We start from the raw sequence: 12,806 nt of genomic DNA, 5'->3' as shown, positions 1-12,806 counted from the left end.
CACGACCAGAGGAAAAAAGATCCGTGAGTTCGGCCGACTCCAGAGTGGCTGGTTCCGAGGGCGTGGCGGGGAGCCGAAAGGCCTCTGCACTGGCTGCGTGCTGGAGAGCCAGAATGGGGCGGACTCACCAGAGGTGGCAGCAATAGGCCAACATTGCTCTCCAGTCTCTTCTCCCACACCGCTGAGTGGTTTCCCACCGACTTCCTTTCAATACAGCACAGGCAAGCAGAGGGGTGAAAGGTCATGAAGATGGCGCTGGCCGCTCGTTTGCTACCTAAGCTGCTGCTCTCTCGGTCCCTGCCCAGCGGGGCCGTCCGACCCTGGACTCCTGGTGCGACCGAGGTGAAGCTGCCACTGGCCAGGCTTTGCTACCTTTGCCGCCGCCGCCTCGGCTCGGGAGCGGCCCCGTTTTCCCGAAGCACTTGGGCCTTGGCGGCCTCTGCGCTGCCCGCCCAGGGCCTTCGGCGGCCAGTGCTCAGCCTTCGGGGACTCCCCGAAGCCCTTGATTGTTTCCCTGCTTGCTCACGGCGCAGCTACAGCACGGAGGAGCAGCCCCAGCAGCGCCAGAAAACCAAGATGATCATTCTGGGATTCTCCAACCCCATCAACTGGGTTCGGACTCGAATTTACGCCTTCCTCATCTGGGCCTATTTTGACAAAGAGTTCAGCATCGCAGAGTTCTCTGAGGGGGCGAAGCAGGTGTGTGTATTTCCGTGGTTGACCTGTCCGCGTCTCATGCATTCAGCTGTTATACGCAGAAGTGTTTAGCGGTGAGGTTTCTTCACCTAAGTGATCAAACGTGGGTAGTGGCGGCCCAGAGCCCTCCATCCATTTCTGGACTTAATCTTCTGGGTGTGTTTTTGTACGGTCGCTGAGAATGAAGGGTTCCATTGAGAGACCAGAATGAAGTCCCCCGATTGCTCTCTTCACTCTCTGCAGGTTTTGAATCAGACAAGTGGATTCACAGCCTGTTTCTGGCACTGGAAAGCTATATGGCCTTATCTTTCCTGAGCATGATTTTCCAAATCTGCAAAATCGGGAAGACAGTGCCAGGCACAAAGTAGGCACTTCATAAATGTTTGTTGAATAAATTAATGAGTGGATAGGATTGAAGAATAAATGAGATAACATTTCCAAAGTGCTATACCACCACCTCATACTTCTTAAGGAATAACCCGGAGATTTTACCTTTTCAAAGAATTTGCTTTGACTACCTGGTTACTTATAAGTGCACAGCACCCTGCACACTGAGAATAGGTAGCCTTTGGTGATTCACAGCCCTGACTCTGTCAGTTATGCCCCTCTTTCTGAATGGCTGATGATACTTTGCCTTACCCTCACCACATAATGGTCACTTTGGGTCCTAAGACTATTTGCAGAATTTGTGTGTACATGCTTTTTTTTTTTTTTTTTTTTTTTAGGATAAAGAGCCATCTATACCTTTCTTTTGGCTTTCTTAGTGTTATTTACAAACATTGCAGAACTATTGATAAACAATGGTCATGATTTGTTTTCCAGTTCATACCTCCATATACCTTAAAATCATACCATCAGTGTAATCATTTTACAATATTGTATACTAGTATTAATATTTTTACTCCTAATTTATTTAAGATTGTTTCATTTCTATTTATTTCTGTGACCTATCAATTATAAATTAAATGTTTTCAAAAAAAAAATTTTATGTAATTAGTGTAATATTAACTCCTGTTTCCTGCTTCCGTGAATCAACTCTTGACTACTATATGTATATGTTTATAAGAAAATTAAAAATCAAAGAGCAACTTGATTAACTGAGCATCATAATTAAGGGATAAGCCTCTGCTAACATCAGTTCTCAAAGTCTTTTGTCTATGCAGAGGTAAATTGACGTTATCCTACTATTCTCTGCAATGCCCTCTGATAACGTGTAAGCTTGTCCACCTTATGACATGTAGTGACTGTATCAGTTCATTTATGTGTCAGCAAGGAAAGGAAATCATCTCCCCACGATGGACAGGAATCAGACCTTGGTCCCTGTTTTGTCTGTACACACCGAGGCGCATAGAGCACTTTCTGGTTCACTTTCTGATCCTAATGGTCCTTCAGCTGTTAGCTATTTTAGCCTCCTCTCTCCTTATTGTTAAGCAGTATTTCCATCCCTTCATCAGCCAGTCTGTATTTACTTTTGCTTTACCTAAGTCGATTTTTGTGCAGTTAACCATTCTGACTTCCAAAAAGAATATCTGGGGTCATCTGTGGCGAATATTTAGTGATTCCCTTAGACCAGTGGTTACTGAACATACCATTCAGATCAAGCAAATCAGTTCGTCATCACCTAAAATTTATAAGGACATGGCCAAAAACCTCCTCCCTACTGTCATGATACAACTGTACCTTCCCTTGTGGGCATACACCTAGGGTTTAGGAATAATTTGATGCAAAACATTATCTAGTTTATCTACTCTTTGGGCTTCACTTCCCCTTTTTCCTTAGGCTTGTCTCCCAGTAATAAGATGTTATCTTAGGTTGTGAATATCAATTAGATCATGTTCATTAAGATTTTTATTTTTTAATCATAGAACATGAAAATGTAAAGACACCTTTTATACTCTAATCCTTCTTTACAAGTGATGAAACCAAGCACCAGAAAGATGAAATGATTAGCTGAAGGATGCATAGCTAGTAAGTGCTGAGGCGCATTGTCTACAACAGTTGGATCTTGAGACAGTCTTGGTCCTCCACAGTCATTAAAGATTGGAGACAGTTAAATACAATCTAGGCAAGCGTTTTATTCATCACATGGGCCAGGGGAATAGGTGGCCTATTGCTATATAGGCCTCATGTTAGCTCCACAGGTCCTGCTCACTATTGGTAAGTGCATATGACATATATGTTTATTTTCTTATATCTTGCTTGTACAGTTTATCCTATGGGGAAAAAAGGCTATCTCCTAGAAACCACTGGAGGTTGAACACTTCTATATCATCAAGACCTTATCAAGGCAGCCTCCTAATGGTTCATTATTACCTTTTAGGATAATTTGCTTAGGTGTGCTCATCTGTGGCCACACAAACTAGAGTCTAATGGTTGAATTTCAACATGATAGTCTTTGTTTCTTTTGCCCAAATTATCACCCATCTTCTGCACATGAAGACCTACCAAAACATATATATCTCTGAACCCTGAATGCCTCCAAAGTGTTTGCGAAGAGTCCTTGAATCCATTTGGGCATGTACATTTTCTCAAAATTCAACTCCATTATTGTATTAATTTGCTAGGGTTGCCATAATAAAGTACCACAGACTGGGAACAACCAAAACTTCAATACCAGGGTGTCAGAAGGGTTGGTTTCTCCTGAGGCCTATCTCCTTGGCTTCCAGGTGGCTGACTTCTCACAGTGTCACTGTATGGTCTTTCTTGTGCATGTGTGCCTCTGGTGTCTCTTTGTGGGTCCTCGTTTCCTTCTCTTATGAGGACACCAGACATACTATATTAGGGCCCAGCCTAATGGCCTCACTTTAATTTAATCATGCCTTTAAAGGCCCTGTTTCCAGATACTGTTATGATCCAAGGTACTGGAGGTTAGAAATTCAACATATGAATTGAGAGAAAAGAGGGCACAATTCAGCCCATAACAATTATGCAGTATTCTCTGTCTGATGGGCCTATGCATCCCCTTTCTCCTGCCAGTTCTTCAGATTTCAGCTTAGATGTTACTTCCTTTAGGAATCCTTCTCTGGTCCTGCCAGATTAAATTAGCTGGCTCTTCTGTATGCTCCCAGGCCTGGACATTGTGCCTCACACCTGTAATCCTAGTACTTTGGAAGGCCAAGATGGGAGGATTGCTTGAGGCCAGGAGTTCAAGACCAGCCTGGGCAACATAGTGAGACCTTGTCTCTACAAAAAATAAAAAAAATTAACTGGACACTCACTTTCAGTCCCAGTTACTCCCTTTATTAAAGGAGTTCTGTAAAATTTGGATTCAATCAAAAGTTCTCATTTAAGGATCCAGAAGGCCACATGTGGCCCCAAGGCCAAAGGTTCTCCACCTGTAAACTGTTATCTTTTCTCCCACTTTCCTCAAACCTGCCTTATCTCTCCTAATGAGATTCAGACTGCAACGCTGATTTCCAGACTCCCAGTACGATGTAAACTGTGCTGCTTCCCAACTGCTATCTGTGCATGAGTAAGAGGTGGCTCATAACAGTCAGATGGTGGTTTACTTCATTATTTTAAAAGGAAATATATAGGAGGATTTTTATTGAGGCATCTGCTGTGTATACCACACACCATCATTTCCCAGGTCCTGCGAGTAGATACATAACTACCAGTCAGTTCACTTAGTACTATATATGTGGGAAGACCATATAAGAAAAGTCAACCAATATTGAAGGAGTCATGCCTAGTGCTGATGTATTAAATATTAGTATTTGATGTTATTTATCACCTTTACCATAAAATAGTCTTTGTTACACTTAGCCACTTAAGTATGAGCATTTTATGGTATTTTTCATGGTATTTTGAAATAATGCCACCATCTTCCCACTTTTTTTAAAGGCTTTTGCTCATGTATCCAAGTTGCTGTCACAGTGTAAATTTGATCTGTTGGAAGAACTTGTGGCCAAAGAGGTAAAGTATACTTTTAAGTTTCCTTTAAAATAAACACATTACTCTCTTGCAATAGAATGATACACAATCTCCTTATTTACATTTAATACTTAAAAACAGTGTGTGTGCCGGCAGCCAAAGTAGAGTCTATGTGTCTGTCTTTTTGGGTACTTTGGGCCATATAAAAGCATGGAGAATAATTCATGCTACATAAGGCATAAGTAAGTAAATATGATGTCTTTCAATTGCTATTATATAGAATGTTCTGGTTAGAAATTTTCTAGGTGAAGAATTAGATGAATCTGTACTCTTGCTTTGGGAGAGATACCTGTCAGTCTTGCTTTTGAGGATGAGTAAATATGGTAGTTAATTTAAAAATAGATTTAGAAAAATGCATTCCATGATAAAGGTCACTTTTTGAAAGTTTTCAAAAACTGAATTGGTTTGCTTTTTCCAAACTTAGGTGCTACATGTATTGAAAGAAAAGATTACTTCACTCCCTGACAACCATAAAAATGCCCTTGCTGCTGACGTGGATGAAATTGTATATACGTCAACAGGAGACATCTCCATTTACTATGATGAGAAAGGTAATGCTAGAGCATAGTAAACTTTAAATTTACTATTAAATTTAAATGATCCATAATTGTCCAGATTAAACTGGTGGATAATCACAAAATAGTGGGGATTTGTCTGTACAAGTGGATATTTATAGAACTTCAAAGAAAATGATATAGTTATTCTTTAAAGACCCAGCTATGAAAGAGTTAAGATATGGTAGTAGTTCCTTATGCCTTTCTATCTAGAACTTTTCCCTACCACTATTTAATTCACAGGAGAAAACACTATCATTTATGTTGATAAAAATAGTCTATTTAGGACGAGCTGCTCCCATGTCTCAATTTGAAAATATTTATGTCTTAGATTTCCTAACTTGAAACAAATACGCATTTTAAATTTCCAGCTGCATGATATGTGGAAAAAGGAAGGAGTAAAAGAAAATCAAAGTAGATAGTGCCAGCTAAAGACTGATTTGAAAATGAGATTAACTACAGAACTTCCAAATTGGATTTATAATATTTGAAGATAATGAGAAAAGTGGGAGGGAAGTTTAATGGTAATATAGTTCTTCTCCTTGTTCAATACATATATTTTTCCTATAGCATTCCTAAAAATTCATTGATTGATTTATTCTTCTACACATACAGTTGGCTCTCTGCATCCATGGGTTCCGCATCTGTGGATTCAGCCAACCTTGTATTGAAAAAAGGTTGCGTCTGTACTGAATATGTACAGATTTTTTTCTTTCATTATTCCTTAAACAATACAGTATAACAACTATTTACATAGTATTTACATTGTATTAATATTAGGTATTATAAGTAATCTAAAGGTGATTTCAAGTATATTGGAAGATATGTGTTATGTTAATACTATACCATTTTATATAAGGGACTTGAGCGTCTGTGGATTTTGGTATCTGCAGTGGGTCCTGGAACTAATCCTCCATGGATATTAAAAGATGACTGTGTTTGCATATGTATTATGTTGCCAGCCATACAGGAAATGTATGTAGCCTCTGCTTCTATACTTCCCAAAGCAGTTTTTTTTTTTTATTTTAAAATATTAAGGGGGGGGTACAAATGTTTTGTTATATGGATACCTTATATAAGGCTTAAGTTGGGGCTTTTAGTGTGCCCATCACTGGAATAGTGTTCATAGTACCCAATAGTTAAATTTTTACCCCTTACCCCCTGCCACCTTCCCCCCTTCTTAGTTTCCAATGTCCTTTATATAACTTTGAGCCCATATAATTCAGCTCCCAATTGTTAGAGAGTACATGTGGTGTTTGTTTTTTCATTCCTGAGATACTTCATTTAGGATAATGGTTTCTAGTTCCATCGAAATTGCTGCAAAAGATTCTTAATGGTTAGAAAAGTTTTCATGGACATTTTACTTTGAAACATTTGTAGAGGTATTTTTAGTGATAAATATTTTCTCCTTTCCTAATATTTCAAATTGCGTCTCAACCCTATGGTCACTAACTGATTTTTACACAGTAAGTTGTCAGAATCACCAGGCACAGCAAAGTGAATTAGGGTGGAATAAAAGCCTTTCTTCTTTCTGGAAGTTGAGTTAAGTTAATTATTTAGCAGCAAAAAATATTTTTTCTTCTGCATTTTGGGTTTGGCAACAGATATCTCATAAAATTATTATAATTTTAGAAAATGCCACTAATTGAATATAATCCACCTAGTATACTTAGCAAAGTATTTGCTCAGTAAATAGTAGCTTTGTTACTGAAATGCAGAGAAGAAAGCAAGTATGTCATAAATGCTAAGAGATTTTCTAAAAATAAGAAAGTATCAGTACAGGTATCTTTAAAGTTATACCCACATAAGCACAGAATTTAATCTGTAGCAACTGTATAACTACTGCCAATTTCTGATTTCATTTTGGATATATGGATGATGGATTATTGTGATTTGTATTTGTATGTGTATGTGTGTATGTTTTTTCTCTAAGGAAGGAAGTTTGTTAATATCCTGATGTGCTTTTGGTATCTAACCAGTGCCAACATCCCCAGTGAAACTTTAAGAGGAGCCAGTGTATTCCAGGTTAAGTTGGGAGATCAGAATGTGGAAACTAAACAACTTCTTAGTGCAAGCTATGAGTAAGTGTAATCACATTTCGTTGTTTCCATTCTCTAAAAAATGGAAGGTAGTGATGGTATAAAAACTAAAGGGATTTTAGGGAGAAAAGAATTGAAATTTCACAAGTTATTAATGAAGAGAAAAGGTCATAAAGACAAACTGGATATGAAACAGGAGTGTTAAGAAATTAGAAAGAGGTAATGTTGCCAAATTTAATTGAATGGTGTTTCAGCTATCTATTGCTGTGTAACAAACCACTCAAAAACTCAGTGGCTTCAAGCAGCCATTTATTTTTCCTGCTATTTCACTGCTCAGGAATTTTGGATAGGCTCAGTTATGGGTTTTCTCTGCTTCACCTGGCATCCACTGGAGTGGCAGAAGCTGGAGGATTCGTTTCCACTATGGTTTCTTCACTTGTGTGGCCCTTTGGTGCTCCTTGGCTTCTCCATCGTGTCTCATTCTCTAGGCCTTTCCTTTGTGGCTTGGACTTGTAGTAGTTTCAGACTAGTCACATCTTTTACATGGTGGTTGGATTCCAAGAAGCAAAAAATGGAAGCTGCTAGATCAGAAAAGGGCTATGCCCAGAATTAGAACGTCTTTACTGCCATGGTCTATTGGTCAAAGCAGTCATAGGACCTGCACAGTTCAAAAGGTGTGGGGAGACTCCACCACTTTATGGGGTAACAGACAGCAGAGCCAGCTTGTAGAAGAGCACATGTGAGGGGAGGTACAGTTGTGTCCATCTTTGGAAAATAAAATCTGCCATAATTGGCACATGGACCATTCATTTACTAAGAATCTGTTGATCATCTATCTGTGTGCCAAGTACTCTGGTAGGGGTTCAGATACAAAATTAAAGGCATTCTTCCCTTAAGGAGATATTGCATAGTAGGGAGTGACCAACTTATTTAAAAGAAACATATTGCATTTTTTTTTTTTTTTTTTTTTTTTTGAGACAGAGTCTCACTCTGTTGCCCAGGCTAGAGTGAGTGCCGTGGCGTCAGCCTAGCTCACAGCAACCTCAAACTCCTGAGCTCAAGCGATCCTCCTGTCTCAGCCTCCCGAGTAGCTGGGACTACAGGCATGCGCCACCATGCCCGGCTAATTTTTTCTATATATATTTTTAGCTGTCCATATAATTTCTTTCTATTTTTAGTAGAGGTGGGGTCTCGCTCTTGCTCAGGCTGGTCTCGAACTCCTGAGCTCAAATGATCCGCCCACCTCGGCCTCCCAGAGTGCTAGGATTACAGGCGTGAGCCACCGCGCCCGGCCCATATTGCATTTTTGTGCTAACAAAATTTGGAACAGTGGGACAACTGGAGCAAGTCAATGGAGGCATAATTTAATATTCAAAAGAGAATATTATTATATTGCTAAGGTTATATAAATTTGCTTTAAAATAACAAACACATTCCAAAGATGGCCTAAGAAAGAAAATGTATTCTTTTTTACTGAGGTAAAAGAGAATTATGAGAGGTGTCCGCAAAGTATCCAGCGATGGATACATGGATACAATGGCTGGATACTTTCCAGACAGCCCTCATATATCCTCGTCTTTTTACTTTTCTTGAAAGAAATGTGTTATTTTTTCAATTTTACTATATTCGTAATTGCCCAAAATATTCTATACATTTAAATACTTAATTTGAATCTACTAAATTATCTGTTTTTAAGACATCATTTATAATTAAGGATCACTGTCATCAGTACTAAATTTTGTCCCTTCTGATGTTCCTTACTAAAACCATGGGCAGCTCATAAACATCATTTTCAAGATTGATCTAAGGTACATAAACTGAATTCCACTGTTTATTTTTAAACTGGTAATAGTGTTATTTGAAAAACAAGTCTTACTGTATGCTAGTTTATATATTTGGAATGCTGCCTGCACCATCAGAGTCCAATTTATTTCTCCTCATATTAGACATGTGTAATAGCATTGAAACAGAATAATATCCAAGTTTCTCTCAGGCTGGCAGATGTTAAATGTAGATTAGTCCATTAAAAATACTCACATTAGTTGAGAATGTACTTCAATTTTTGTGGGTATATTTTTTGTGATTGAATTGGTAGGTTAAACTTTTTTTTTTGTTTGATTTCGATTTGCCATTAACTATTAGCTTGTTGCTAAAAACTCCTCTAATATACACTTGCAAATTATATAGTTATCTAAGAGGTATTTGGGCTGATGTAACATTCACACTATTTGCAATGTTTTTCCTAGATTTCAGAGGGAGTTTACACAAGGAGTAAAGCCTGACTGGACCATTGCACGGATTGAACACTCAAAGTTATTAGAATAATCTTTCTTGGAAAAATCAGCTTATGGACTTTTAGCAATTGCTGTGACAAACTAAGGAAGAAAAATTTTTGGATCATTTGATCTCACTTAATCAAGTTTGTGAATTACTTTTGTATTATTTTGAAATATTCATTGCAGTATGTTGGCATGATACAATAAAGTATTTTCCACAGATTGTTATCACCTTCTTTAAAAGAGCTCAAAATGAAAAAATAAAACAATAATAATGCATTGTTGGTGTCAGATTCAATATCATTTCCAATGCTACATACATGTGTGCTATATATACACGCATACCTATATACACACAAGCTATAATTTTATAGACATAATGCAGTATTAAAAACTACTTATTTCTAAATTAATAGTCCTTAAATATTTTATTCGTGGCCAATACATTTATACCATTAATCAAGTATGTATAAGAGTTATTTTTAAAAAAAATCACTGCTGCTATTTTGCCCTCCTTGGTTACTAGCTAGATGAGAAGGAATAGATGAAATTACAGTAGATTGTTCTCTGCAAAACTAAAGATCAGTGAATTTGAAGCATACTAAAGCACAAAGTAAAAAAAAAAATAGAACAAAGCTACCTGTGGGATAATATTAACTGTTCTAATATACTTGTATTTGAAGTTCTAGAAATTGGGGCTGAGGAGACAAAACAATGTGTTAAGAAATAATGGCTAAAAATTTTCTTAATTGATGAAAACTATAAACGCACAGAATCAAGAAATTCAACGAGTAAGGTAACACGTTAAAAAAAAAAAAAACTCACCAAGTACATCATAATGAAATTGTTGTAAACCAGCAAAAATTGTAAAAACTGGTGGTGTAAAAAAAAGAGACATATTCCATACTGAGCAACCAAGATAAGAATAACTACATACTTCTTTTCTCAAACTTCGAGTTAGAGACCTTGGCATGACATCTTTAAAATGTTGAAAGAATAACCCATTGACCTAGAATCCTATATTCAGCAAAAATATCCTTCAAATATGAAGGTGAGAAAGTCTTTTTCAGATAGAGAAAAGATAAGAGAATTTGTTGCCAATAGATAAGTTTTATAAGAAATATTAAGGACCAATGGAATAGAGTTCAGAAATGGACCTATGTATATAAGGACAATTGAATTTTGATAAAAGTGCCAAAGTAATTCAATGAGGAAAAGGTAATCTTCAACAAATGGAATAATTATTGATTTTCCATATGCATATGGAAAATGAACCTCCACTCTTGCCTCACACCATATACAATTTTAGTGCAAAATTTAGATTATAAAATGGACCATAGACCTAAACAAAAGCTAAAGCTAGAAATTCTAGAAAGAAGCAAATTTTTCGCTATCTTGGAATTGACAAAGATCTCTTAGGACATAGAATGCATGATCCATGAAAGAAATACATAAGTTGGAATTTATTAAAATTAAAACTCTTTGAAACACACCATAAGACAATTAAAAGGCAGTTCACAAATTGGGAGAAAAATATTTGCAATACATATATCAAAGGACTTGTATCCAGGTCACATAAATAATGCTTACAGCTCAATAATGAAAAGTTAAAGAGCCCAATAAATATTGGGCAAAAGATTTGAATAGATTATAAAAGGTATTCCAATTGCCAAGGATGTTCAACACCCTTTGCCATTAATTAGGAAAACACAAAATCACACAATACAAACCCACCAGGATGGCTCAAATAGTAACTGCCAATACCAAGTGTTGATGAAGCTATAGTGCAACTGGAACCCTCAAACGTTGGTAGGAATGCAAAGTGGGACAACCACTTTGGGAGATAATTTGGCAGTTTCTTTTAAAGTTAAATGTGTACTCAGCTTAGGACCCAGCAATTCTGTTCCTAGGTATTTACCCAAAGGAAGTGAAAACATACCCACGTAAGGATTTGTACATGAATGTTAACATGAACCCATATAAAGACTTGTACGTGAATGTTCATAGCAGCTTTTTTAAAAAATGACTCCAAACTGGAAAGACCCCAAATGTTCAGTAGCGAATGGATATACAAATGAAGATAAAACTAGTCTATAATGACAGAAAGTAAATCAATGGTAGCCTGCAGTTGAAATTGAGGGTAGAGGAATGGGGGGTGGGTTGGCTGCAAAGGTGTACAAAGGGGGTTTTGAGGGAGATAAAAATTGTATATTCTTGATTGTAGTGGTGTTTACATGGTTTTGTACAGCTGTGACTCCTCAAACTGTGAACTTAGAATGGGAGTATTTTATTATATGTAAATTAGTCTATATATTTTATGCAAATTATATCTAAATAAAGTTTATAGCAAGAAAATGTTTAGCAGGAAAAGTAAGTTGTGGAAAAATAAGCTGAAATCATTCTATTTTTATAAAGTATAAAAAGCTAATCTGGGCCGGGCGCGGTGGCTCACGCCTGTAATCCTAGCACTTTGGGAGGCTGAGGTGGGCGGATCGTTTGAGCTCAGGAGTTCGAGACCAGCCTGAGCAAAAGCGAGACCCCATCTCTACTAAAAATAGAAAGAAATCATATGGACAGCTAAAAATATATATATCGAAAAAATTAGCCGGGCATGGTGGTGCATGCCTGTAGTCCCAACTACTCGGGAGGCTGAGACAGGAGGATCCCTTGAGCTCAGGAGTTTGAGGTTGCTGTGAGCTAGGCTGACGCCACGGCACTCACTCTATCCTGGGCAACAAAGTGAGACTCTGTCTCAAAAAAAAAAAAAAAGCTAATCTGTATTCCATCTAATCTTAGATTTATCTTCATGTAATTTCATCTAATCTTAGATAAGAAATACATTTTAGATGAAATAGACAAGATAATACGTAAGCCATCTATTACTAAAAAGAAAAATACAGCCTTTTAAACTATCGCCTGCCATCAACTTGAAGATGCATCTCCTGTTCAAAGATTTTAAAATGGACAGTGAATGTGTTATTTAGAACCAATGTGGATTTTTATTTGTCAATTATACCTCAATAAATCTAGGGGACTAACAAAATGATTCTAAAAATATAAAGCTGGGGGAAAGACATATCTGATGTCCAAATTATGGTCTTTGTATGTGGTTTCCCAATAAAAGGAACTGGCTTTGGGAGCAATTTCAGGTCTGTGCAGAAAATACGCAAGATTAGCCTGAGAGGTATTCTTGGGCCAGAAAGCAAGGACACTATCAAAGATGGCTGGAACAATGTTGAAGGGGCCAGTTTAAAAAGGCTTCCACTGGATAAGATGAGCCAATGTAGGCACTGACAAAAGTAATGGCT

General features: G+C 37.5%; 1 protein-coding gene across 1 annotated transcript; it reads left to right on the top strand.

Moving 5' to 3' along the window:
- Nucleotides 1-191: 191 nt before the first annotated feature.
- MAIP1 (matrix AAA peptidase interacting protein 1) lies at nt 192-9,744 on the top strand. The gene is made up of 5 exons (XM_069468840.1): nt 192-699; nt 4,540-4,611; nt 5,054-5,180; nt 7,117-7,264; nt 9,469-9,744. The coding sequence occupies exons 1-5, from the start codon at nt 244-246 to the stop codon at nt 9,545-9,547; spliced, it is 882 nt and encodes a 293-aa protein (XP_069324941.1). The 5' UTR covers nt 192-243; the 3' UTR covers nt 9,548-9,744.
- The last annotated feature ends 3,062 nt before the right edge of the window (nt 9,745-12,806 follow it).

This window comes from Eulemur rufifrons, chromosome 1 (assembly GCF_041146395.1).
Source record: "Eulemur rufifrons isolate Redbay chromosome 1, OSU_ERuf_1, whole genome shotgun sequence".
In the NCBI taxonomy this organism is placed as follows: domain Eukaryota; kingdom Metazoa; phylum Chordata; class Mammalia; order Primates; family Lemuridae; genus Eulemur; species Eulemur rufifrons.
Note: the sequence above shows the minus strand (reverse complement) of the source record. Positions and strands in the feature narration are given on the sequence as shown.

Coding starts and splice junctions, on each gene's coding strand:
- MAIP1 (XM_069468840.1), top strand. CDS start 244: ATGAAGATGGCGCTGGCCGCTCGTTTGCTACCTAAGCTGCTGCTCTCT. Junction 4,612..5,053: donor AAGAACTTGTGGCCAAAGAG/GTAAAGTATACT, acceptor TTCCAAACTTAG/GTGCTACATGTATTGAAAGA. Junction 7,265..9,468: donor CTTCTTAGTGCAAGCTATGA/GTAAGTGTAATC, acceptor TGTTTTTCCTAG/ATTTCAGAGGGAGTTTACAC.